This window comes from Bicyclus anynana, chromosome 21 (assembly GCF_947172395.1).
Source record: "Bicyclus anynana chromosome 21, ilBicAnyn1.1, whole genome shotgun sequence".
In the NCBI taxonomy this organism is placed as follows: Eukaryota; Metazoa; Arthropoda; class Insecta; order Lepidoptera; family Nymphalidae; genus Bicyclus; species Bicyclus anynana.
Genome location: NC_069103.1, coordinates 10382876 through 10407363, shown reverse-complemented (window position 1 = coordinate 10407363; position 24488 = coordinate 10382876). Strand labels below are relative to the sequence as shown.

Here is a 24488-nt window from a genome sequence, read left to right as displayed (position 1 = left end):
CTTAAACTTGGTTAATAATATATTTTATATTGAACGCATTGCCAATACAATCAACTGTTTGTTTTTTTTTCTAGATGGCACTAGCATCGGCCCCGCCATGTTAATATGAAATCCGCCATATTTTTCTTATAGCGAGTCGCCCTTTGCTATTAGGGTAGTGTGAATTTTTATCGTAATTTGTTAAATAATGATTTTATAACTTAGTAATCATTATATTTAGTATTAGTAGTTAGTGCAATATTTGTGAAATAATAAAATTGTCGCCTAGAGGTGACTGATGTGGTACAATTTTGGTTTCCTGTTTCGGTTCCCCAATCTATTCTAAACAGAAAATGGCCGTCGGTGTTGGTGCGGGTGTCTCCTTTGTTTAGACTGAATTCTAGTGAAAATAAGAAACAAAAGAAATAATGCCTAGTGCCTCGTTTTCTTCTTCGCGTTCTTACGTACGTAGATCGCGAAGAAAAGGTGGACATCGGATACCATTGCCTTCCAGGACCCAATCGAGTAAGTTATCCGGGTCGGCTCTCTTCGCTCCGACTATTAAAAACGGCTCATTATCGACATTTCCATGATGTACAACTTTAATAGGACTTGCGACTGTATATACTTTTACTTGACGTGAGAAAGAAAACTACAAGGTTCATGAACATTGCTAATGTTTGGTTTTATTTCTTTGCTTTTGTCAAAGCTTGATGTCAAATTCATAATAATTCGTTGAATGCTGTAATGATAAACGGTGTATGTATTCTTCGTAAAAATTGAAATTGCTGCTTGTCGATATTATTGTATAGCGCATTTCGTTGACATTTTGCGCAATGTGAGTATTGATTTGGTAGAAGAAGACTAATTTTATACAGCATGACGAAACAGCTGTTCGGAAACGACTAAACACTTGAATGCTTGCAATTTCGAAACATCAATATTTTCATTTATTATATTCGCGAACATCATTGATATTCAGTGATATGACTAATTAGTGATGGACTTATCAAATTTACTGTCAACAACATCTGTGTTCACAAAGCGTATTTTTTATTTTGTGGAGACTTAATTATAAATATCTGTTATTGATTATTTATATGATTCATGTGAGAAATTGAAGACAGCTTATTTGTATGAAAACTTCAATCTGTACTGATAATAATGAAAACAATTGCATGTCAGGTTACCTCTAAGTGATAATAGATTCTGAGCTTATCATGTTACTTCATTTTATTAGTACTGTATTATAGTTTCTCATGAAAACTGAAATCTATTACAAATAAACAGCAAATACAACAAAATCCAACACTACACTAGCATAAAACACATACATATTATACTCTCAGTAAAAAAAGTGCTGTCTGGTAAATATAGATAATTGCATTTAAATCAGATCAGATAAAATTAAAGTTACACAAAGAGTCAAAAGACTGCCGAGCATTCAAAAAGAATACAATATGCAGGTAGTTTAGAAACTGCCTCTGCAATCTCCAAAGGCAAAGTTCCTACTGGCAGAGATGTGCTTATGACATTGCAGAACCCTATAATATAGGTATAGAAAATCCATATCTGTCAATCTGTAATGGGCCAGTTCGGGTGGACTATTTGGCCTAACCTCTCTCATTCTGAGAGGAGCCTCGAGTTCAGCAGTGTGTCAAACATGGGTTGTAATTGATGATGATGATGAAGTATCATCATTATCATTAACAACCCATATTCGGCTCCCTTTTGAGCATGAGTCGCCTCTCAAAATGAGAGGGGTTAGGCTGATAGTTCGACACGCGACACAATAGTTAAAATCTCTAAACTAGCTGATGTCCAATGGTTTCATCAGCGTAATAACAATTCTAGTAAGAATACAGGGATAACTAATAGTCTATGCCACTCACAAATAATGTGGCTTTCTAGTGATAAAAGAATTTTCTAAATTGATTCTGTAGATCCATTGATTACCCCATACCACAAACTTTATCTCTTTATAATATCAAGTATTGGGAGTTTAATAAAACATATATCTCTCTGATCCATAGTTAACAATTGTTTGATTGAAGAAACCCACTTTCCTAGAAATTGCTCCCAAGTTGTGACAACTAAGTTGCAGTAATGAGCCCATGAAAGCTAATTAAACAGAATAGCACAATTGTTAACAGCAAAGCTAATAATAGTAATTTGTTTCACACCTTCTCTTTTCTCTTTAGTTATTATTTGAAAATAAAGGATTATAACATTATAATTAGGGTTTTTACATTCTATAGATACAATTTTGATAATTTTTGAAGTACTCAGAACAAAATGGATCTTTCAGCAATTTCCCATAATTCCATTTTTCCTAAAATTACTAATATATTACCTCTGTATCTGACCTAGTATTTCTTATTTCTTATAGGAGAGAGAGGAATTTGTAGCTTAGAATAGGACCAATGAGAAAATTTATCAACTCAAAACTCAAGATCCCATAATTTTTCACATAAATTTAATATCACATGACTCATTATTCTATGAGTCATATTTCTGTTATCAAGTTCTAGCTGAGGATACAGTCACTTGCCAAAAAATATCAAGCAATAAGATAGATTAAATATTTTAGCAATAAGTAGAAATTATTTCTTAAAACAGATGTTACATAAATTGATGATTCAAGATCACAGAGTTGTATAAAACATTCAACAATAAGTGGATTATCCTAACATCAAAAGAAGTTAGTACAAGGTTTATAAGTTACATGTATTAACAATAACATGAAATACATAAAGACAAAATGATGAACACAAAATCACTCATGTCAGATAATAGCGACTTTATCACACACATAATAAATAACACTTACAAGTCATCTGTGTTTAAGACAAATAGTAGTTTAAATAGTACAAATCATTTTTAAATTGATTAACAATGTTTTTGCCTAGAGCACTCTTAACGTTTAATCCTCTTCTGATTAACGTTTAATCCTCTTCTGAATTTAACTATTTTAATACTTCTTCTTCCACACACAACATGTTTAATGTTGTGTGAAACAATTGAGAATCAATGGATAATGGGAGTTGTTTAAGTTGTAAATCAAAGTGAACTGAATTAACATGATCTACACTTGAAGGAATTATGTCACTTTCAGAAGACCATCTTCTGCTTTTCTTTACATAGTATAAGTATCTTACCACATTTGTATGCTTAGATCTTTTGAACTACACCACTGATTTTAATGTGGTTTTTAAGAATAGATAGAGTGATTCAAGAAGAAGGTTTATTATGTGTTATATGTATAATAAAAAATTACATAGTTCAGGGTTTCCACACAGAAAAAAGTTAGGGGTACTATAAACATGACTTTCAAAATGAAAACCAAAAGTACTTCAAGTTTGAGTTGATGTTTTGAAATGCAAAGTGTACAGAAATATTATTTTGGTAATTCTTGTCTGATTTGTTAATAGATTATTAAAGGTATTAACTATATAAATTAATTATCTCTCAAATAGGTCAAGTGTTTTGGCAGCAAATCAAAATTTGGTCTTTAATAAGAACATTTAACATTTGTATAAAAAGTATTTTCACTTCAGTAAAACTGTTCTATTTAAAAAATATTTTTTTTATTATTAATTTAATTGTTTGTTGTTGACATAACTAAAAATACATTTTTGTCAACAACATACTCCAACAAAGTGACCACAAGCCAGAGAAATAGGTTGAAATATAAAATAATAAAGTTTCATTAAATAAAGGTCGAATGATTTAAATACAAAATCAATGTTTCTTTGTTTCTTGTATTCTGCATACATGCCATTACATATATTATTACATTCATTCATTTAAATTGTACCTACCTTGTTAGTTTTTTATTTAATTATTTAAAACTTTGAACTTGAACAGATGATTTTTCTGTTATTTTCATGTAGTTAATTGTAATTGTTCAAATGAATTGTGTTAATACATCAAATTTTGTTCCTGCAAGACCAAAAACAGTCTATACTACAGCCTTTCTTGATGAGTACTATTTACCAACAAACAAATTGAAAGTGAGGGTATAAATCACCAGTCATTTCACACCTAATAATAATTGTTCTTAAATTAATGAAAATAAATTTGATTAATATCCTTAGAACAATATATAAGGTTAATATATTTTATATAACATTTTATAAACAAACCATACATAGTTTAAAATAAATAAGTTATGAAATGAAATGCGTTTTCTACCTTCATTTCTAATTTCTTTGTTGGTAAACAGTACTCATCAAGAAAGTCTGTGGTGTAGAATGAAGCACAATAGCTAGTGATTGGAATAGTTTTATAGAAAGTTATTAAATACTACTACTGAAAATTTCTTGAAAAATAAGTCTAATATTACTAAACTCCAAATTACTAGAAAGGGGTTTTAATCCTCCTCCTAACAAATTAGCCCGCTTCCATCTAAGATTGCATCATCACTTACCATCAGGTGAGATCGTAGTCAAGGGCTAACTTGTAAAGAATAAAAAAAAAAGCAATTTAGCATTCTGGTACGATGTCGTGTAGAAACCGACAGGGATTTTCATCCTCCTCCTAACAAATTAGCCTGCTTCCATCTTAGATTGCATCATCACTTACCATCAGGTGAGATCGTAGTCAAGGGCTAACTTGTAAAAGATTCCCGTGCCGCCTTCTTGACTCCTTACGATTGTTGTTAGAAGGAGTAGATATATAGAAAGTATTTTCGTTTATAGGTGAGCCATGTGAATCAGTGCCGTGTCCTAATAACGTGACAGGGAGCGCAATGGCGGCCACAGCCTGCGCGGGGCCGAGCGGCAGCGGCGGCGGCGGGTCCCCGCCGGTGCCGGCCGCGGCCGCCGCCACCACCGCCGGCCACCACAGCCCGTACGACCTGCGCCGCAAGTCGCCGCCCGCCTACCACGAGCCGGGGCCCTCGGGCGCCTGCTCCTTGCCAGCTCGCAAGAGACCCAGGACGTGAGTACTACATCTAAAGCCTTAAATACACAACTTGCTTCGACAAAATACTTCTTCAAAATTCTTCCTTCTGATTGGCGGTGATTGGCTGTTGTACGTGGGTCCTTCAATGTAGGTTCGCAGAAGCTTTGCAGGCCGCCCAGGTCTCCGCGATGACGGAATACTTAAGCGAGCCTACTTGTACTCACAAGTAGTTCGTTGGGGTGTAATAGTCAATATTTTACCAACAGTAGCAAAGTTGACATCATATCAATAAATGAAAGCAATTATAAAATCCGAAAATGCTTTAATCATCAATAAACTATTTTTTACTTTATTGTTGTTAACGATAAATGTTAAAAAATAAAAATTTAAACTAATGACAATTCAAAAGCCACTAAGAAGAAGACCACAATAAATTACAGGCAGGTAAGGTGACTACTGACTATGAAAATAAATTTGAGATAACAGCAAAATACAATTTAACTATTTATTTTACAAAATACAAGATAATATGCAAATTTAACATTTATATAAGAATAGCATAAATTGCTATCTATCTATTTGATTTTTTTTTATTTCGGATTATCACTTCAGCAAAAACATGTGTCAATATTAATACAAATAGAATATAATATAAAATTTCCTTTTCTAATTTTATCTCTGATAATATTTTTATCTTCACATAATCAATATGAAAAATATAGGTCGAGCTGCAGTCTAGACTCGAAACATAGTGACTATTTTAAGACTACCAAAAAGGAATGCCCTGGCTTATCCAAATGACCCAGCAATTTACTTGTGATTTAAAATAATTCTACTTTAATAATGAAATCACTACGTCATCAAAAAAGTTTGCTACTTTCTACGACATTTTAAATTCATCTTGATTCAGATGACCCATACAGCCTTAGTGTTGCGAAGTTTGTTGGTCATGGAAAAAAATAATACAGCTTCAAATGTTACTTCGCCGCTAATAAGTACACCAGCAAATTTTTTAGCATGAGGAGTGATAAAAAGAAAGATTTTTTCTTCAAGAAACATAATTTTACTAGGCCAATTATTTAACCAGATCCCTATTTAAACATCATATTATCATTTCCATATACTTTTCTACAGGGATATACCTGGGTTGCTGAGGCCGACTTTGTTAAGTTACTCTACTGAAATGTTCTAGATTAGCTTACAGAAATAAATAAAGGACATGTCCACATTTTGTATGGAGGCTGGGCCTTTATTCTGAGTGTCAAATAAGCAGAACATATTTTGATCTTAAAAGAACACAAAATATATGGCTTAAAACCAAGAATAAAAAGAATTTGGAACCTTACCATTTTTTTAAATTAATTAAATAAAATGTTTTTTTTTCATTAGCTGACAATATTAATTAAGAAATTTTTATCATGGCAATATGCTTGTAACTCACACCCTAACACAGATTGTCAGTGGTCTACGCGTAGTAGCGTTCGTTTATGGCATAAGCAATTTAAGGGATTTTTTTTTGTTTAATTCTTCTGTCTACGATTTAATGTTTCTTTTAAAAATTAAGGTGATATTTTATTTAGGCTCTACGGTTAAGGGTTGTTATTTGGGTCTATTGGACTATTGAGTTTCAAGTAGGTTTTGATGTTGATGTAGATTATTACTCTCTGGAATGGTCTTCCTTATGAAATACGTAATTCAAAGACACTGGGAACATTTAAAAGTCGTTTATTCAAATATTACTTGTCTAGTTGTAATTCGTAGTTCCTTTATAATTATTACTCAGGTATATTTATGTTTATATATATATATATATATATATATATATTTATTTTATTATTTATTATGTATATTTTATATTCATACATGTAGTATATATAAATGTACTATTTTTATTATTATATAATTTTTTTTTTTTTTTTTTGTTGCACTATCCCACATTTAATTACATTAATTCCTTTATCCAAAGGTTGTCTGGTAGATATTGCTATAAGCAATAAGACCGCCTTTGCACATACTTGTTTACTATGTTTTCTTTGTTGTTGTTTTTGTTTTGTGCAATAAAGTATAAATAAATAAATAAAAATAAAAATAGATTTCTAATATATTGTTTTGTTGCAGATCTCTGTCCCAGGGTGTGGACGTGTGCAACGTGTCGCAGTACTTGCAGTACGAGCTGCCCGATGAAGTGTTGCTGTGCATCCTGTCGCACCTCACCGAGCGCGACCTGTGCCGCGTCGCGCAGGTGTGCAAGCGGTTCAACACTATCGCCAACGACACCGAGCTGTGGTAAGTGGGATTTATACCATACATGCAACCATCACTATTGATACAGCAATGAGTAAATTTGACGCCCGCGACTTCGTCCTCGTGAATTTATTTTTCAAATCCCTCGGGAACCATAGATTTTTCCGGGATAAAAAGTAGCCTATGTGTTAATCCATTCTATAATATATCTTAATACCAAATTTCAGCTAATTTGGTTCAGTAGTGTGAAAGAGTAAGAAACATTCATATCATTAAACCATAACCATACCAAACCATAGATTTTTCCGGGATAAAAAGTAGCCTATGTGTTAATCCATTCTATAATATATCTCAATACCAAATTTCAGCTAATTTGGTTCAGTAGCGTGAAAGAGTAAGAAACATTCATATCATTAAAATTATCTGTTTTCGTAAATTTTGGGAAACTATGAATTTTTCGGGATAAAGAGTAGCCTATGCGTTAATCCAGAGTAAAATCTATTTTCATTCCAACTTTCAGCCAAATCGCTTTAGTAGTAGCGGCGTTAAAGAGTAATAAACATTCCAACAAACATCAAACATCCCTTTAAAACTTTTGCGTTTATAATATTGGTAGGATCTGTGTAAGAGTTTAGGGAAGTCCAATGCTACTGCAAGCATTTCTTCTTCTAAATTTAAGGTGTCTTAACATTGGCTTGGATGTTGCTTCACTCATCAAGACATAATATAAATAAAATTAAAGTGTCTGTCTTTGATTTTAAAACAACTATGTTTTCTCAAGCGCTTATAGTTATTTACACGATACTAATAAACAATTTTAACAATTTGTCTGTCTCACTGTCTCGTCACGGCTAATCTTTGGAACGGCAAAACCGACTTTAACAAGAGTAACATATAGGCTTACTTTTTATATCGGAAAAATCTGAATTTCACGCTAACAAAGTTGCGAGCGTCCGTTAATCTTATACATAAGCGGCTAAAGATAGTTTTAGCGGTCCAGTTAGGTATGTCCAATTTCGAGAAAGAGGTGAACTGCCGAATCCAACTCGCCTGGGCAGCATTCGGAAAATTCCGCGATATCTTTTCGTCCGAAATTCCTCAGTGCCTGAAGATAAAAGTCTGCGAACAGTGCGTGTTGCCAGTGATGACATATGGTTCCGAGACTTGGTCGCTAATTATGGGCCTCTTAATAAAGCTCAGAGTCACACAGCATGTATCGAGCTATGCTCTGAATGTCTCTGCGTGATCGAATCAGAAATGAGGAGATCCGCTAAAGAACCAAAGTCACCGACTTAGCTCAACGAGTCGCCAAGCTGAAGTGGCAATGGGCGAGGCACATAGTTCGAAGAGCCGATGGACGTTAGGGCCCCAAGGTGCTGGAATGGCGACCCCGCACTAGGTGGACTGACGACAACAATCGAGTCGCAGGGATTCACTGGATGCAGGCGGCTCAGTATCGTGATGTTTGGAAGTCCCTACAAAAGGCCTATGTCCTGCAGTGGACGTCCATCGGCTGATATAATGATGATGATGATAAAAGACAGTTTGTCTCTGATAGGTTGAACCTTATTAAGCGCTTGTTGTACTAGGCAATGGGGTGAAATTGTCAATATGAATAAGTGACTGCGAAGCTTCAGTGGTTCCACTAGTTACATTATAGATGTTCTCACTAGGAAAAGCCTGTACCAGTCGGTGTTCGAGTACGACACACCCCTGATGCACCCCGCTCCGTGCCAGTTTGAATTCGTGGCGGCCGACGAGTGCGACGCCGACAACCCGTGGAAGGAGAGCTTCCGCCAGCTCTACTACGGCATCCACGTGCGTCCCAACTTCCGTCCCAAGAAGGATTCGCGGATCAAACACTTCAACACGATCAGGGTGAGTTGTTGTTACATTGCATTTTATATACAGGTGCCTACAGCAAAGCTGCTATAATAAGATCAAATAAATCAAGATCTTGAATTGGGCTTGACTGGGAGTACCTTCATTGCAGTAGAGTAGAGATTTAAACAATCGCAAGTCACATACGCCTTTGTAACTTGCGATCATTTTAAACCACTGGTCCAACAAGTTCAGTAGGCAGTTCCCAACTTACTAAAAACATTCCAATCAAAAGAGTAATCTTTTTTTTTTACATAGTTATAGTAGACGTAACGTGCAGTGTTCCACTTGATCTTAAGTGGAAAACGATATATCTGTTATAGATGGTTTTCCACTATGCCTGCCTGCAAAGACGCATGCAAATAACATGCCCTACAATGCCTTCAATGAACCGTGATTGCCCAGTGGATATGCCCTCTGCCTCTGATTGCCATTGTGAAGAGACCTGCATACCTGAGATTTTTCTTAATTCTCTAGATGTGTGATGTCTGCGATGGCCTAACCCCTCTCATTCTGAAAGGAGACTTGTGCTCAACAGTGTACCTAATATGGGTTGATACCGGACGCCTTCAGACGGGAACACAGCAATGTTGTGTCACGTATGAAGTAAACATAGCTGTATATTAGTATATTAGTAAACATTGAATTGATAGATTGATTTATTAACAGGCGTCTCTGGAGTACGTGGAGGAGCGAGCCGGCAGCAGCGCGGCTGGCAGCAGCAGCGCGGGCGGCAGCAGCAGCGGCGGCAGCAGCAGCAGCACCGCGTCGGGCGGCAGTTCTGCGTGCTCGTGCGCGTGCGGTGCGGGCGCGTGCTCGTGCCGCCGCGCGCCCGCCGCCGCCGCGGCTCAGCCCGCGCTCGTGTTCGTACACGCCGGCCTGTACCAGGAGGAGTGCCTCGCCATCGACACTGATGTGCAGCTCATTGGTGAGACCCAACTATTATTGTACTACCTACACACACACACTACTGAATTAAGGCTGCAAACACTGAATAAGTATGTGTGTGTGAATACGCTCGTTCGTGTTCGTGCGCCCTGAACTATTAAAGCCATACTCAATGTGCACTGTTTCATCATCATCAATTATTTTTGGACATGGGCCTCTTGCATGGACTTCCAAACAAAGCGGTCTCGAGCCGCCAGCATACAGCGGCTCCCTGCAAACCTGCTTGATGTACTCGGTCCACCTAGTGCACTGTTGACCAACAAACAAATTAACAGTGCACATTGAGTATGGCTCGAGTATTAGTGCAAATTCTTTGAAGCGGAATAAACTAGCAACACTAACAGGAATGTGACTGTACGAACGGCACAGTTTCACGTCGTTCAGCGCGCGAACGCTGTGAGTGTAGCTCAGACCAATTATAGGAGGATCAGTATCACACCCACATTCACAAACAAAATTGTCAATTTCTAAGGAAAATAAGCTTAGGTGTGGTATATATCTTATACTAAACTAGATGTATTTGCCTGTTTTAAACCCATTAAAATACACAAAAATGTACTTTTACAGAGCTCTTTAACCAACAAACACGATTACAACTATAAAACATAGGTACTATAGAGACGGTTTTTATAATCCCATTAGATCGTTGATCATACACTTTGACAGAAAATTAACTTCAAATGAGGCAGGTCCCATACAATAATTGTTCTGAGGAGTGTAGAGTGGGCTTAGGAGTCTAGCACACTTAACCAGCTAGTCTACAGTGATATCTGTTGTTTAGTCGCGTTTAACTCTGGAATCAGTGTCTTTATGTTACAAGCCCTACAATTTTTACTGTAATTCTAAATGCATTTACATTCGTTATCAACCGATATTCGGCTCACTGCTGAGCTTGAGTCTCCTCTCAGAATGAGAGGGGTTAGGCCAATAGTCCACTACGCTGGCCCAATGCGGATTGACAGACTTTACACACGCAGAGAATTAAGTAAAGTCCCTGACATGCAGGTTTCCTTACGATGTTTTCCTTCAACGTTTGAGACACGTGATATTTAATTTCTTAAAATGCACACAACTGAAAAGTTGGAAGTGCATGCCCCGGACCGGATTAGAACCCACACCCTCCGAAATCGGAGGCAGAGGTCATATCCGCTGGGTTATCACGAATTACTAGCATTTACTTTAACCAACATATACACCCAGGTTGTGCCCCGGGCAACGTGGCCGAGTCCGTCGTACTGGAACGCGAGGCGGAGTCGACGCTCACGTTCGCGGAGGGCGCCAACCGCGCGTACGCAGGTCACATGACGCTGAAGTTTTCCCCTGATGCGACCAGCACCATGCAGCACCACAAACATTACTGCCTCGAGGTGTCCGACAACTGCTCGCCCACCGTCGACCATTGTATCATTCGGAGCGCTAGTGTCGGTGAGTGTTTTTTTTATATAATGATTTATTTATTTTGCTATCATCCGCGAAAATTCGGCGAACCCATGCGACAACGTCACCCAGGTCCGACAAAATACTCTCTACGTACGTTTCACCCCGAAACCGGAGCATCCTCAGGAGATGTTGACTCTACAACGTGCAATTGCAAAGTGTCGTTTTCGAACTTTGTTTCGTCTTTTATAGACCAAAAAGTAGGTGGGGCAAGAGGTGGGCGTTGCCAAGATACTCATAATATAAGCGATTTATCTCGCATCGCATTCAAACATTTTTATTAGTGGTGACTTCGAGAACTCTATTTGTACTGACTTATTATGTTTTATTATTTCTAATTGTTCCAAAACGCATAGTCGTAGGCCTTTATTGCAAGTGTGTAAAATGTCATACATATGATTATCTGCCAGCTTATGGCCAGTATCTAGGAGATGCTTTGCAAAGTGCGACCTTTGTGGACGGTCATTTCGAACAGCGGATATGTGTTCCTTGTAACATGTATCAAAATTCCGACCGGTTTGACCAATATATGTTGCATTACATTCAGAACATTGCAATTTATATACTCCCGATTTATGTTGCTTTTCTAGTTTATCTTTACCATTGCAAATATTTTTAAGAGAGTTATTTGTTCTGAAAGCCACATTTATATCATGCTTTCTAAGTGTTTTTGCAATACGTTCCGACACTGGACCAAAGTATGTTAGACTAGCTTTAAATTTTTTAGGTTTTTCTAATGGAATTCCATAAAGTTCTTTTCTAATCAACACCAATTGTTTCTTATTGATTATTCTATTCACAATATTCGGGTTGTATCCATTCGAAATGGCCATGCGATATATTATATTTAATTCCTTGTTATACTGATCCCTAGTTAGAGGAATGGACATCAGTCTATGAACATAACTATGGAAAGCTGCTAATTTATGTTGCCATGGATGACAAGATGAAGCTGGTATGGTTATATCTGTATAAGTTGGCTTACGATAAATCCCAAAGTGATGTCTATTATTAACTCTAGTGATTGTTACATCAAGGATGTTACATCAAGGATGATAGCAAAATAAATAAATCATTATATAATCATGATGAACTTCCGCAAAGTAACGCCTGCTTCTATCCAGTGTTTTTTTTTTTAAATATTCTTTACTAGCTAGCCTTGACTAAATCTCACCTCATGGTAAGTGATGATGCAAAGCGGGCTAACTTGTTAGGAAGAGGATGAAAATCCACACTCCTTACGGTTTCTACACGGCATCGTACCGGAACACTAAATGGCTTGGCGGTATGTCTTTGCCGGTTGGGTGGTAACTAGTCACGGCCGAAGCCTCCCACAAGCCAGACCTGGACCAATTATGAAAACATCAATCGGCCCAGCCGGGGATCGAACCCAGGACCTCCGTCTTGTAAATCCACCGCGCATACCACTGTGCTACAGAGGCCGTCAAAAAGTGTAGTGTAGTAGAACAATATTAATTCTTCTTAAGTTTCTAATAAGAACAGCGATAGTATATCTTTCCGGCTCCTGTGTTTTCTAACACTTGTGCACTTTCAAGGTAAGAATGAATAGGCATCATCTATACTAGCGCGCTCCAACCTGGACCTCATCATTGCTTTCCACCAGGCATGATTGTAGTCAAGCTCAAGTCTATTCAGAATAAAAAAGCAATAAAAATATAATATAGACAAAGTTTGCGTTATCACAAGTTTTAGAGTCACTCAGCAGACTATAGAGCGGAGACATGTGTGTGTGTGATGAGACCTGCAGAAAAACTAAACTCACAAAGACCAGCATAGCCCAAAAAGTTGCAAAGCCTAAGTCTCTATGGGTGGGGACCATAGCTTAAAGTGTAGATGAACATTGAGTTGTCAAGGTACTGTATGGTCAATCTTGTACTGGAAAGCATACTGTTGGTGGATGTGACTTTGACATCAATCAGATGGTAACAGGGATACACTGACTGCCGGTACTAAAGACGTAATGTATGGAAATACATCATACATACATACATACATCATACATACATCATACATAAATCCATATAAATCGAAATGGATCTTGAAAATATATTTTGAACGACTGCACCAAAGGAAATGGTATAGAGCTTAGGATCAGTCATTGTACCCTGGCGGAAATAAAAGAAAATATTTTTTTTTAAACTATTATTGATTATACAAATCTACGAATTTACTTAATTTCTTTCGAAATAATATTCATTCTCTTCCAAGAAATGCAACACTAACATGGGCAATAATGGCGGATTGATGACGTTTTCAATGCAGTAGTCGATTTGACATTTGCTGTCAATTGTCATGTCATAGTTGCTATATGGGCGCCATCTTGATATAACTCAAAAACTTGGATTTAAATTTTATTTATTTCTTTTTTTAATAAAATCGTTGTATTTTTTTTTTAATTTTAATGATACTGGGTACAAGAGTGGACCTGAAATGGACCATCTCCTTTGGATGATTCTTGGTTTTATGTATTTCTTATTCTTAGGACAAGGTTTGTGTAATATAATAATTACAAATTAAAAACATCTATGAATAACACTTTTACATACTCCCATACAATCAATTCGTAATAATACTTAAGAGGGGTAGAGTAGAAGTAGGAAAGAGGTACGATTGGGGTAAGGTAGAGGTAGGGTAGCAATAGGATTAAGGTTAAGTGGTTAATAATAGTTAATAAAGGTTATAAAAATGTGTGTGTCCGTCAGTGGGTGCGGCGGTGTGCGTGAGCGGCGCGGGCGCCAACCCCGTGATCAAGCACTGCGACATCAGCGACTGCGAGAACGTCGGCCTGTACGTGACGGACTACGCGCAGGGCGCCTACCAGGACAACGAGATCTCGCGCAACGCGCTCGCCGGCATCTGGGTCAAGAACTTCGCCAACCCCATCATGCGCCGCAACCACATCCACCACGGCCGCGACGTCGGCATCTTCACCTTTGAGAATGGATTGGTGAGTGATAATAAATAAAAAAATAAATAAATATTCTCTGAATGCTGAATACATACGATATACCTAATACTATTACTTAATTTATATACTAGAGCAATCAGGTTGTCCTTCAACATAGGCCTCCTCCAGACTTTTCCACTCTACTCGATCTCTGGCCTTTCCTCGCCATCCTTTCGGCAGGTCATCCTCCCATCTCTTATGTGGTCGCCCTTTTTTTATTGGATTGGTGAGTGATACGCTATTTAAACAATTTGTGAAGCCTCGATAGCTCAACGGTGAGAGCTGTTGGACTCATCACCGAGGGGTGCTGGTTAGATCTCTGCCCTGTTGGACTATTGTCGTACCCACTCCTAGAAAAATTGACTCTGGTCTGTTAACTGTTGTTTTATATTTTTTATAACACATATGCTCGTAAAGTATCTCTTATTTCACCAATTTCAATATTGTAATGTATCTAATTGAGCTCAACGGTACATTATAACGCACATGTGCTGTAATGTAATTTAAAACGTTTAACATCTGTCTAAAAACAAATGGTATTTTTTTTTGCAGAAAAGTACTCAACATTTTATGAATAAAATTAATTCTTTCATTATAATAATTTTGACAATAAATGTCAACCATTTATCTGTGACAGAAATACAAAAATGTTAATTTACTTTATTAGTAGGTATTACTGGCTGTTTTGGTGCATTTGCCTAAAAAAAACGCACGCACTTTGCTATATGTGCAAAAATGACAAGCGTATCAAAATGTCATCATATATGGAAAACAGGCAAAAATGCAAATTCATTTTCAGAAAGTGTGTTTCCTCGCAAATGTGTTATTAAACGTCATATGACATACGTGCTCATTGATAATTACAGCCTCTGCTTCTTTACTATAACTCGCCCACGGCTCGAGCTTGCAATATCGCCTCGGCAATAGTTTACAACTTACCGCACTTATATCATAACTAGCGGACGCCCGCGACTTCGTCCGCCCTTAGACCTCTTTAATCCGGCTCTATCGCAAAATTCGTTCTTAGTAGACACCTATTTTTTGAGATTTCGTGATGTAATGTGGTGTAATGACCTTTTACATTTATATATTAAAATGTACTATTATACAGATCCATACAGATTACATTCTAATCGTTTTTGCAATGATGAATAAGGTTTCCAATTTTATTTATAGGGCTACTTTGAAGCCAACGACATTCACAACAACAGAATCGCGGGCTTCGAAGTGAAGGCCGGCGCCAACCCCACCGTAGTGCACTGCGAGATCCACCACGGACAGACCGGCGGCATATACGTGCACGAGTCCGGCCTCGGCCAGTTCATAGACAATAAGATACACTCGAACAACTTCGCGGGCGTGTGGATCACGTCCAACAGCAACCCCACCATACGGCGCAACGAGATCTACAACGGCCACCAGGGCGGCGTGTACATATTCGGCGAAGGCCGCGGACTTATTGAGCACAATAATATATATGGCAACGCTTTAGCCGGCATACAGGTTAGTGACCGTAGTAAGATGCTTCTACCTTCAAAGAACCGACTTTGAAATCCAATTGGTATGTTTGTATAGCTTGGCAAGTTTGTTGATGACTCTCCCATGATATGCGGGCGACGGGGAAAGACTGCGCGGGTATGAAGTTGTGCGCGCTGGGCATCGCTACTACATTATCGGACCATGGGGAGTGTTACGAGCGAATTTGCCAAGCTATTAGTAAATCTACTAGTGGTTTAGAAAGCAGATTTTGCTCTTTTAAAATAATCATTGACAATTTTTTTTTAATTTCGTTACTTCGAGGACTTCGATAATCGGATTTTTGTCATCATCATCATTATTACGGATATTGTAAGTTAACCTGACAGACTTTAGTAATAATAATGACCATACTGTTTTTTTACTGGCATTTCATATTATTCTGTCATTTTACCAATAGTATTTAGACTTCTTTATTTTATTTTTGTTTTTATATTTTTCCTAATATCGGTGTATGCCTGAAATAAATGAATTTTATTTTTTTATTTTTATTATCACATTTCACACACTTCTTAACAATCCTAGCAGCATCGCAAAGATATCCGAATAATAAGTACAAAGAAAAAAGTTGTCAAATATCTAATTATTGTTATTAGTACTTATTAATTTAAGTAATCAGGAGTAATGGTTTCCAGATACGCACAAACAGTGACCCGATAGTGAGGCACAACAAGATCCACCACGGGCAGCACGGCGGCATCTACGTGCACGAGAAGGGGCAGGGCCTCATCGAGGAGAACGAGGTGTACGCCAACACGCTGGCCGGCGTGTGGATCACCACCGGCTCCACGCCCGTGCTGCGGCGCAATCGCATCCACTCGGGCAAGCAGGTCAGTGTCGGTTCACTCACACAACAAGATCCACCACGGGCAGCACGGCGACATCTACGTGCACGAGAAGGGGCAGGGCCTCATCGAGGAGAACGAGGTGTACGCCAACACGCTGGCCGGCGTGTGGATCACCACCGGCTCCACGCCCGTGCTGCGGCGCAATCGCATCCACTCGGGCAAGCAGGTCAGTGTCGGTTCACTCACACAACAAGATCCACCACGGGCAGCACGGCGACATCTACGTGCACGAGAAGGGGCAGGGCCTCATCGAGGAGAACGAGGTGTACGCCAACACGCTGGCCGGCGTGTGGATCACCACCGGCTCCACGCCCGTGCTGCGGCGCAATCGCATCCACTCGGGCAAGCAGGTCAGTGTCGGTTCACTCACACAACAAGATCCACCACGGGCAGCACGGCGACATCTACGTGCACGAGAAGGGGCAGGGCCTCATCGAGGAGAACGAGGTGTACGCCAACACGCTGGCCGGCGTGTGGATCACCACCGGCTCCACGCCCGTGCTGCGGCGCAATCGCATCCACTCGGGCAAGCAGGTCAGTGTCGGTTCACTCACACAACAAGATCCACCACGGGCAGCACGGCGACATCTACGTGCACGAGAAGGGGCAGGGCCTCATCGAGGAGAACGAGGTGTACGCCAACACGCTGGCCGGCGTGTGGATCACCACCGGCTCCACGCCCGTGCTGCGGCGCAATCGCATCCACTCGGGCAAGCAGGTCAGTGTCGGTTCACTCACACAACAAGATCCACCACGGGCAGCACGGCGACATCTACGTGCACGAGAAGGGGCAGGGCCTCATCGAGGAGAACGAGGTGTACGCCAACACGCTGGCCGGCGTGTGGATCACCACCGGCTCCACGCCCGTGCTGCGGCGCAATCGCATCCACTCGGGCAAGCAGGTCAGTGTCGGTTCACTCACACAACAAGATCCACCACGGGCAGTCTCCAGCCAGGCACAATAAATAATTGGTTCAGTGTTCTTAATGTACTAAATCAAGGTTTCTCAAAAAACCGGTACGCGAACCCTTTCGCCATTCGACGGCAAGGGGGTTCGCGACAAGATTTACGATACCAAGTCAGAATTAAGATTAAAATTGTCCAAAATTACTCCTAACATTGAATCCATTTGCGACAAGAAGCACATCCCACCCATCACATTAATATTACGAAGACATTTCTTTTGGTACTTTATGTGCTACTTTTAATTCAAATAAAAACCTCATTTTCTTCAACAGTCAAATTTTTTTCTTTGGGGGGGGGTTCATTAGTCAGAAAGAGGTTTGCTGTCACTTGGAAATTTTAACAGTGATTCGTGGAGCCGAAACTTTGAGAAACCCTGTACAAAATGAATACTTGTATCAATGTAATATAAATGCGTTTTCTTTACCCAGGTCGGCGTATACTTTTACGATAACGGGCACGGCAAACTAGAAGACAATGACATATTCAACCACCTATACTCTGGAGTACAAATTAGGACGGGCAGCAACCCCGTCATCCGCGGCAACAAGATATGGGGCGGACAGAATGGTGGCGTTCTAGTCTACAACGGGGGGCTCGGGTTGTTGGAGCAGAATGAGATCTTCGACAACGCCATGGCCGGTGTATGGATAAAGACTGATTCAAATCCCACGCTCAAGAGGAATAAGATTTTTGATGGGCGTGATGGTGGCATCTGTATTTTTAATGGCGGCAAGGTGAGATTGAATTTTTTTTGAGACCACATTTTTTTTTTAAGAATATTTGCCATATGTTTTTTTTAATATGACCAATATTCCTATTCCCCTCCAGTTATTCGGAAAGACTGTGTTAAGAATGGGTATGACAATAGACCAACGGGGCGGGGACAGAACCACCCTTGGTGATGAGTCCGACTGCTCTTACCGTAGAGCTATTGAGGCTACAAACATAAATTCTGCATTTTCTGTTTGCTCGCTTGTTTGCTTGATTTCAATTTGAAAATTAGTCTATTGACGATAAGGTTTATTGTCTTTGGGCCCAGTGACATAATATTTATTCATGACCATAGTCCTCAAACTTTGTTTATGTGATATGATGTCGGCAAAAATTCAAAAGAAAAAAAATATTTATCTATACTAATTTTTAATTTGTTTGTTGGTAAACAATACTCCTTGAGCATGGCTTTAGTATAGGCAACCTATTTGTTATATTTATATTGTTATTACAAGTAAATAAAAGATGAGGGCATATATTCCTAATATTTTTTTTTAATTTGTAAAATAAATCAACAACTAATCTTATATATAAAGTATGCTGTCCACTTCCATTTAAACGTTTTATTACTGCCACGAAACTAACGTGCTATAAAACCTGCAGGGAGTGCTGGAAGAGAACGACATATTTCGCAACGCACAAGCGGGCGTGCTGATCTCGACGCAGAGCCATCCGGTGCTGCGACGCAACCGCATCTTCGACGGGCTCGCGGCCGGCGTCGAGATCACCAACAACGCCACGGCGACGTTGGAACACAATCAGATATTCAACAATAGATTTGGAGGTAAGGGGTACAATGATCTAATTTATGTCAGCATAAGTTCTGTCTTATGCTGACATAAAGTATGTCTGGATTCGCTGGATGCAGGCGGCTCAGTATCGTGATGTTTGGAAGTTCCTACAAAAGGCTTATGTCCTGCAGTGGACGCATAATGGGGGTGATCACTAGGCTTGAATATATTTATGATACATTTTATGATACATTTGGGTAAATAAGGTCAATGTTAACTAATTTATACATAAAAAGCAAAGATTGTCTGGATATTTGCAAAATAAATGAGATTATAAAATTTTAAAATCTATTAAAAATCTTTTATCGTAATTAGATGAAAGTTCATACAGTTTTAGCTTCCTTACATTAAATGTGACATTATTTATTAAATAAACTATAAACATAAACGCACAAATAACAAAAATATTAGTAATTTTGTTTGAACGCCCATACAAATCTAACGATCATTACATTACCTACGACGTCATTAGTTCGTGCCATTTTGTTTGGGGCGTTTTTCAGGGATCCGCGGTAGCGCCGCAATTTTAACCCTTTAAATCCCTGTAGCTTCGAAAGTAATGATCGCAGATACCCTGATTTTACAAAATTGCTTCACTATTAGCATACTCTTAATTTATATACAATTTAAAAAAACTGTCATCATCCCTATTGCTGATGACCAAGTGTTTTTTGAAAAGGATGCAATAGTAGGTTGAACTGCGACTAATGTATTTATCTGTCGTGTGCAGGTCTGTGCCTAGCGTCGGGCGTGTCGCCGCTGGTGCGGGGCAACAAGATATTCAGCAATCAAGACGCTGTCGAGAAGGCGGTCGGCGGCGGCCAGTGCCTGTACAAGATCTCCTCATACACGTCCTTCCCTATGCATGATTTCTACAGGTACATTGATCTAACTATGTAATCTAACACCTCACTATCAACCCATATTCGGCACACTGCTGAGCTCGAGTCTCCTCTCAGAATGGGAGGGGTTAGGCCAATAGTCCACCACGCTGGGCCAATGCGGATTGGCAGGCTTCACACACGCAGAGAATTGTAAAAATTCTCAGGTGTGCAGGTTTCCTCACGATGTTTTTCTTCACCGTTTGAGACACGTGATATTTAATTTCTTAAAATGCACACAAATGAAAAGTTGGAGGTGCATGCCCCGGACCGGATTCGACCCACACCCTCCGGAATCGGAGGCAGGGGTCATATCCACTGGGCTACCACGGCTCAAAGATATAATCGACCAATGGCAACTAAACTGAAATTAGTGGTCTCATTTTCGTCGCGATGGAACGAAAGAGAGAGTGATATTTCCGATCCGTCGCTATTGTACAGCATTATGTCATTTTGTCTGCATGAGACATGGCGCACGTAATATGCTGAAAAATTTATTGGACTTAACTAAGCAACATTTTTCTTATGCAAATGCATAATTGTTCACTCTGTGAAACTTCGTCAGGGGATGTCCTCTTGCACCAAATTGGAAAGCCTTTGTTTTATGTTGTGATAATAATCAAACTAATATTATAAAGGCGAAAGTTTGCGTGTAAGTATGTTTGTTCCTCTTTAACGCTGCGGCTACTGAAGCGATTTGGCTGAAATTTTGAATGGAAATAGATTTTACTCTGGATTAACACATAGGCTACTTTTCATCCCGGAAAAATCCATGGTTCCCGAGGGATTTGTGAAAAACTAAATTCCACGCGGACGAAGTCGCGGACGTCCGCTAGTTAATATATAATGTTAAAATAGAGCCTCAATTTCTGGTTTTATGTGTAACACAGCAAATGACGCAACAAACCCACAGTCTGTCTGTCAGTTTACTTTGGCGTAGAATACATGTTTCAATGTGTTTATTGAATGTTTCAGGTGCCAGACGTGCAACACGACAGATCGTAACGCCATTTGTGTCAATTGCATCAAAACCTGCCACTCTGGTCACGATGTGGAATTTATTCGCCACGACAGGTACAAATTACTTATGATTTTCATACATTAATCAATACTTAATATTGTTAATGTTCCCGCCTGTGATTATCTGAACTGATTTCAAAATCACAAAAATAAACTAATAAGCTTCAAAGTGATCAGAAGGTATCACATACGTTGTTATTTATATAAACTGTTTATAAGCATAATAATTTTACTTTTGTTTCGTAATATTTTTAAACCCTAGTCCAATGGGAAAAAAAACACAAGGAAATCCTACTTGGTTGATCTCCACGTTACAAGAGTGTGGAGACCACATCCAATCGACTACTTGGTTCTGTAATCATTTTTGTAAATATAGTTTTTTTTTTTAATATTGTTCCAGATTTTTCTGCGACTGCGGCGCGGGCACGCTGTCGAACCAGTGCCAGCTGCAGGGCGAGCCCACGCAGGACACGGACACGCTGTACGACTCCGCCGCGCCCATGGAGTCGCACACGCTCATGGTCAACTGAGCCGTCGGCACCATATCCTCGCACTACCCTATGTGCCGCGGTGTAACTAATGCAGCATGCTCTCTATAAGGCCCCGTACACACACGCAAATATTTACGACATGTTCGCCAAATAATGTATCATATTTTTTTTTTTTTTACAAATCCTGCCATATTACGACATGTTTGCCAATCATACAATTAATCCGTTTTAGAATTTTAACTATCGTTTTAATTATGAAACACGGCTAAAACTCACAACAACAATGTTGGTGTATGCCCGACTAGTTTTGAACCCATACAGTACTAGTCGGGCATACTCTGATTTTTTATCACGTGAGTTTCAGCCGTATTTCCATAATAAATGAATTCAATTAATCGTGTATTTTTACAAGAAATTGCAATACAATGTGTAACTCTTATTTTAGTTTTACATCCTGACAGTTAAATGCAAAAAGAACCTGTTTTGATACTTCACATCTTGTTTCTTATATAACGCGAATATTTCTTAATTCTTATACATCATAAGAATTTCGTTGCCAAAAATTTTTTTTTTTAATTGCTATTTCTTGTAAATGTACAAATGGAAATTATGACATTTTGTTGAATAGATTTGATATTTTAGTAAACTGTCCAATAATTAATTTATTTGAAATCATGTATATTTACTGTATGTCATATTGATGTGGCAGATATCAATAATGTTGACCTCACTATCTGCCGTTTGTATGTGAATCGAGTATAGTCAATCTTCAACCAAGAAATATGTAATTTCACAAAAACTTCAAGATTGCGTCCAGATTAAAAAACTAGCATTCTGTAATTTTACTAACACTTGCGTGAGTTTTTAGACTTGTTTCTGTTTTGGCTTCCACATAGTCTGGACGCAGCCTTAGAAATCATTAAAATGTGATGGGGTGAACGAATCCTATAAAATGAGATTTTATAAATGTCTCATTTAGATGAATGATAAAAGTAAATCCTGTAAAATGAGATTTTATAAATGGCTCATTTAGATGAATGATAAAAGTAGTTGCATTAGTTACACTAGTATCCGCTGGTCGAAAGCCCAACAGCCTACTCTAGCAACTATTTTTATTACCTAAAACTTTGCATTGTACATTCACGTAAGTCGCTGATATATGTTGTATTGTAACATTTAATCTGTTCAATTATGTATTTTATCGATGTACTTTATATAGGACGACGAGACAAATACGCTATTTGTATATGTAGGGGGCGTTTTTATATCATCGGTACTTAAATAATGTATTTCGTTGTGTAGAATCATGCATTCCCAAATTGTAATCACCCCACTCTCGGTGTCACATTTATGTATTTAGAGTGTAATATTTGTTTTTATATGATAATAACTGAATAGCGACTATTTCGTGACGTCTACTATATAATCATGGAGATGTCGTTTTTTATTTATCAATTGTGAATTGTGAAAGAAGTCAATATATAAGTTACGTGATCGTTCCGAGCAGCGGCTGTCACAGTCAGGTTAGCTAATTGTATTATAAATAACCATAAGTATTTTTTAACTATTTGACTATTCGATTTAGTTTTTTTTTTTTTTTTATATAGGAGCATCTTATTATTTAGCTCTCCTGATGGGGGTCGGTCGTTCGCGATTTCTCGTTTTAGTTAATAAAGATATTTGTACCAGTTCGTTTAGCGTTGGGAGCTGTTTTGGCGCTCCTGCAGCGCTTTGTAAATATTTGTCTCACAATAATCGAAGGAAACGTAGCAATTAATGTATTTGTATCATTATATTTTTATTATTGATCACAACATGTATGTTTAACTATTATGGAGTACGTACGTTATGGTCGAGACGGGCGCCCGAGCGGCGCCTTCGTCGTGTATAAAAAAAAATGCAATTTGAGAACGAATGTGCATACTTTAATTGGAAGAGATCTTAGGTACAATTGATATTTTATTATATTGTTAATTTAAATGTGGTATTGATATCGATCGACACGCAATGTTCGAGCCGGACTTCGGTCGCAGGTAGCGTTAAGTTAGCCGTTAAGCTGTAATGAAAAAAAAATCTAAATTACTCAGTAATATCACTATTGCAATTATCGAATTGTTGAATCGTCTCCATAGCACGGTATGTTCTGTGTCTGCTTTTTTTATAATCCTCAATCTGTGATCATCGCTAATTACATTTTAAGAGAAGTAATTTAGTTCTCCGCGTACAGTTGTATGAGAATTTATTGTAACATCAGAAATTATCGTGGCGCCAACGCTTTTATATAATTGAAATAAATGTGAAATTGTTATTTATTGAATTGTCAGTATGTTTAATTTATTGAATCTGGATAATATTTTCTTTATATACCTGAGAATACCACTGTAAAAGCCGTGATATACATCATATAATATTATAATATTGGAATTTTATTTATTCCCCTGTATTGTGGTGTTACAAAATCCCGACCACACGAGATTTATCTTCGAGATGATATATGAAAAAGGCTAAACATTTCCTGGATCTGTGGCCCGTAACACAGATTGAGCATTAATTTTGTTTTTCGTCAAGTGACTTGACCATAGATTTGCTTGAGCAACACGCAATCATGCATAGCTTAAAAACTTACCCTTAAATTATTAAAAATACCTGTCAACTTGAAAACCTCCTCCTATTTGAAGTCGGTAAAATATATCTGATACTAAGCGTTATCGTACCGTAACGCTAAAGCTTTGAATGGTGTGGATCGGAGTCGAAAAACTACGATAACGCGCCTGACGCCTCTACAGGCAAAACTGCAGTTTGACGACCTCCATGGCGCAGTG

The 24488-nt window shown here is 38.5% G+C and overlaps 1 protein-coding gene across 3 annotated transcripts; it reads left to right on the top strand.

Moving 5' to 3' along the window:
• Window positions 1-97: 97 nt before the first annotated feature.
• LOC112044368 (F-box only protein 11) lies at window positions 98-24082 on the top strand. Of its 3 annotated transcripts, XM_024080195.2 has the most exons (14): window positions 108-504; window positions 4680-4920; window positions 7003-7170; window positions 8802-9006; window positions 9679-9937; window positions 11158-11382; window positions 14118-14362; window positions 15539-15865; window positions 16534-16728; window positions 18141-18446; window positions 19087-19267; window positions 20005-20152; window positions 21131-21229; window positions 21576-24082. In XM_024080195.2, the coding sequence occupies exons 1-14, from the start codon at window positions 408-410 to the stop codon at window positions 21703-21705; spliced, it is 2826 nt and encodes a 941-aa protein (XP_023935963.1). In that variant the 5' UTR covers window positions 108-407; the 3' UTR covers window positions 21706-24082. The 3 variants fall into 3 exon arrangements, with proteins under 3 accessions (XP_052743958.1, XP_052743957.1, XP_023935963.1); XM_052887998.1 differs by lacking the exons at window positions 19087-19267; window positions 20005-20152; window positions 21131-21229; window positions 21576-24082 and having other exon boundaries at window positions 98-504; window positions 4722-4920; window positions 16534-17648; window positions 18141-18331; XM_052887997.1 differs by lacking the exons at window positions 19087-19267; window positions 20005-20152; window positions 21131-21229; window positions 21576-24082 and having other exon boundaries at window positions 99-504; window positions 16534-17648; window positions 18141-18331.
• Window positions 24083-24488: the final 406 nt, after the last annotated feature.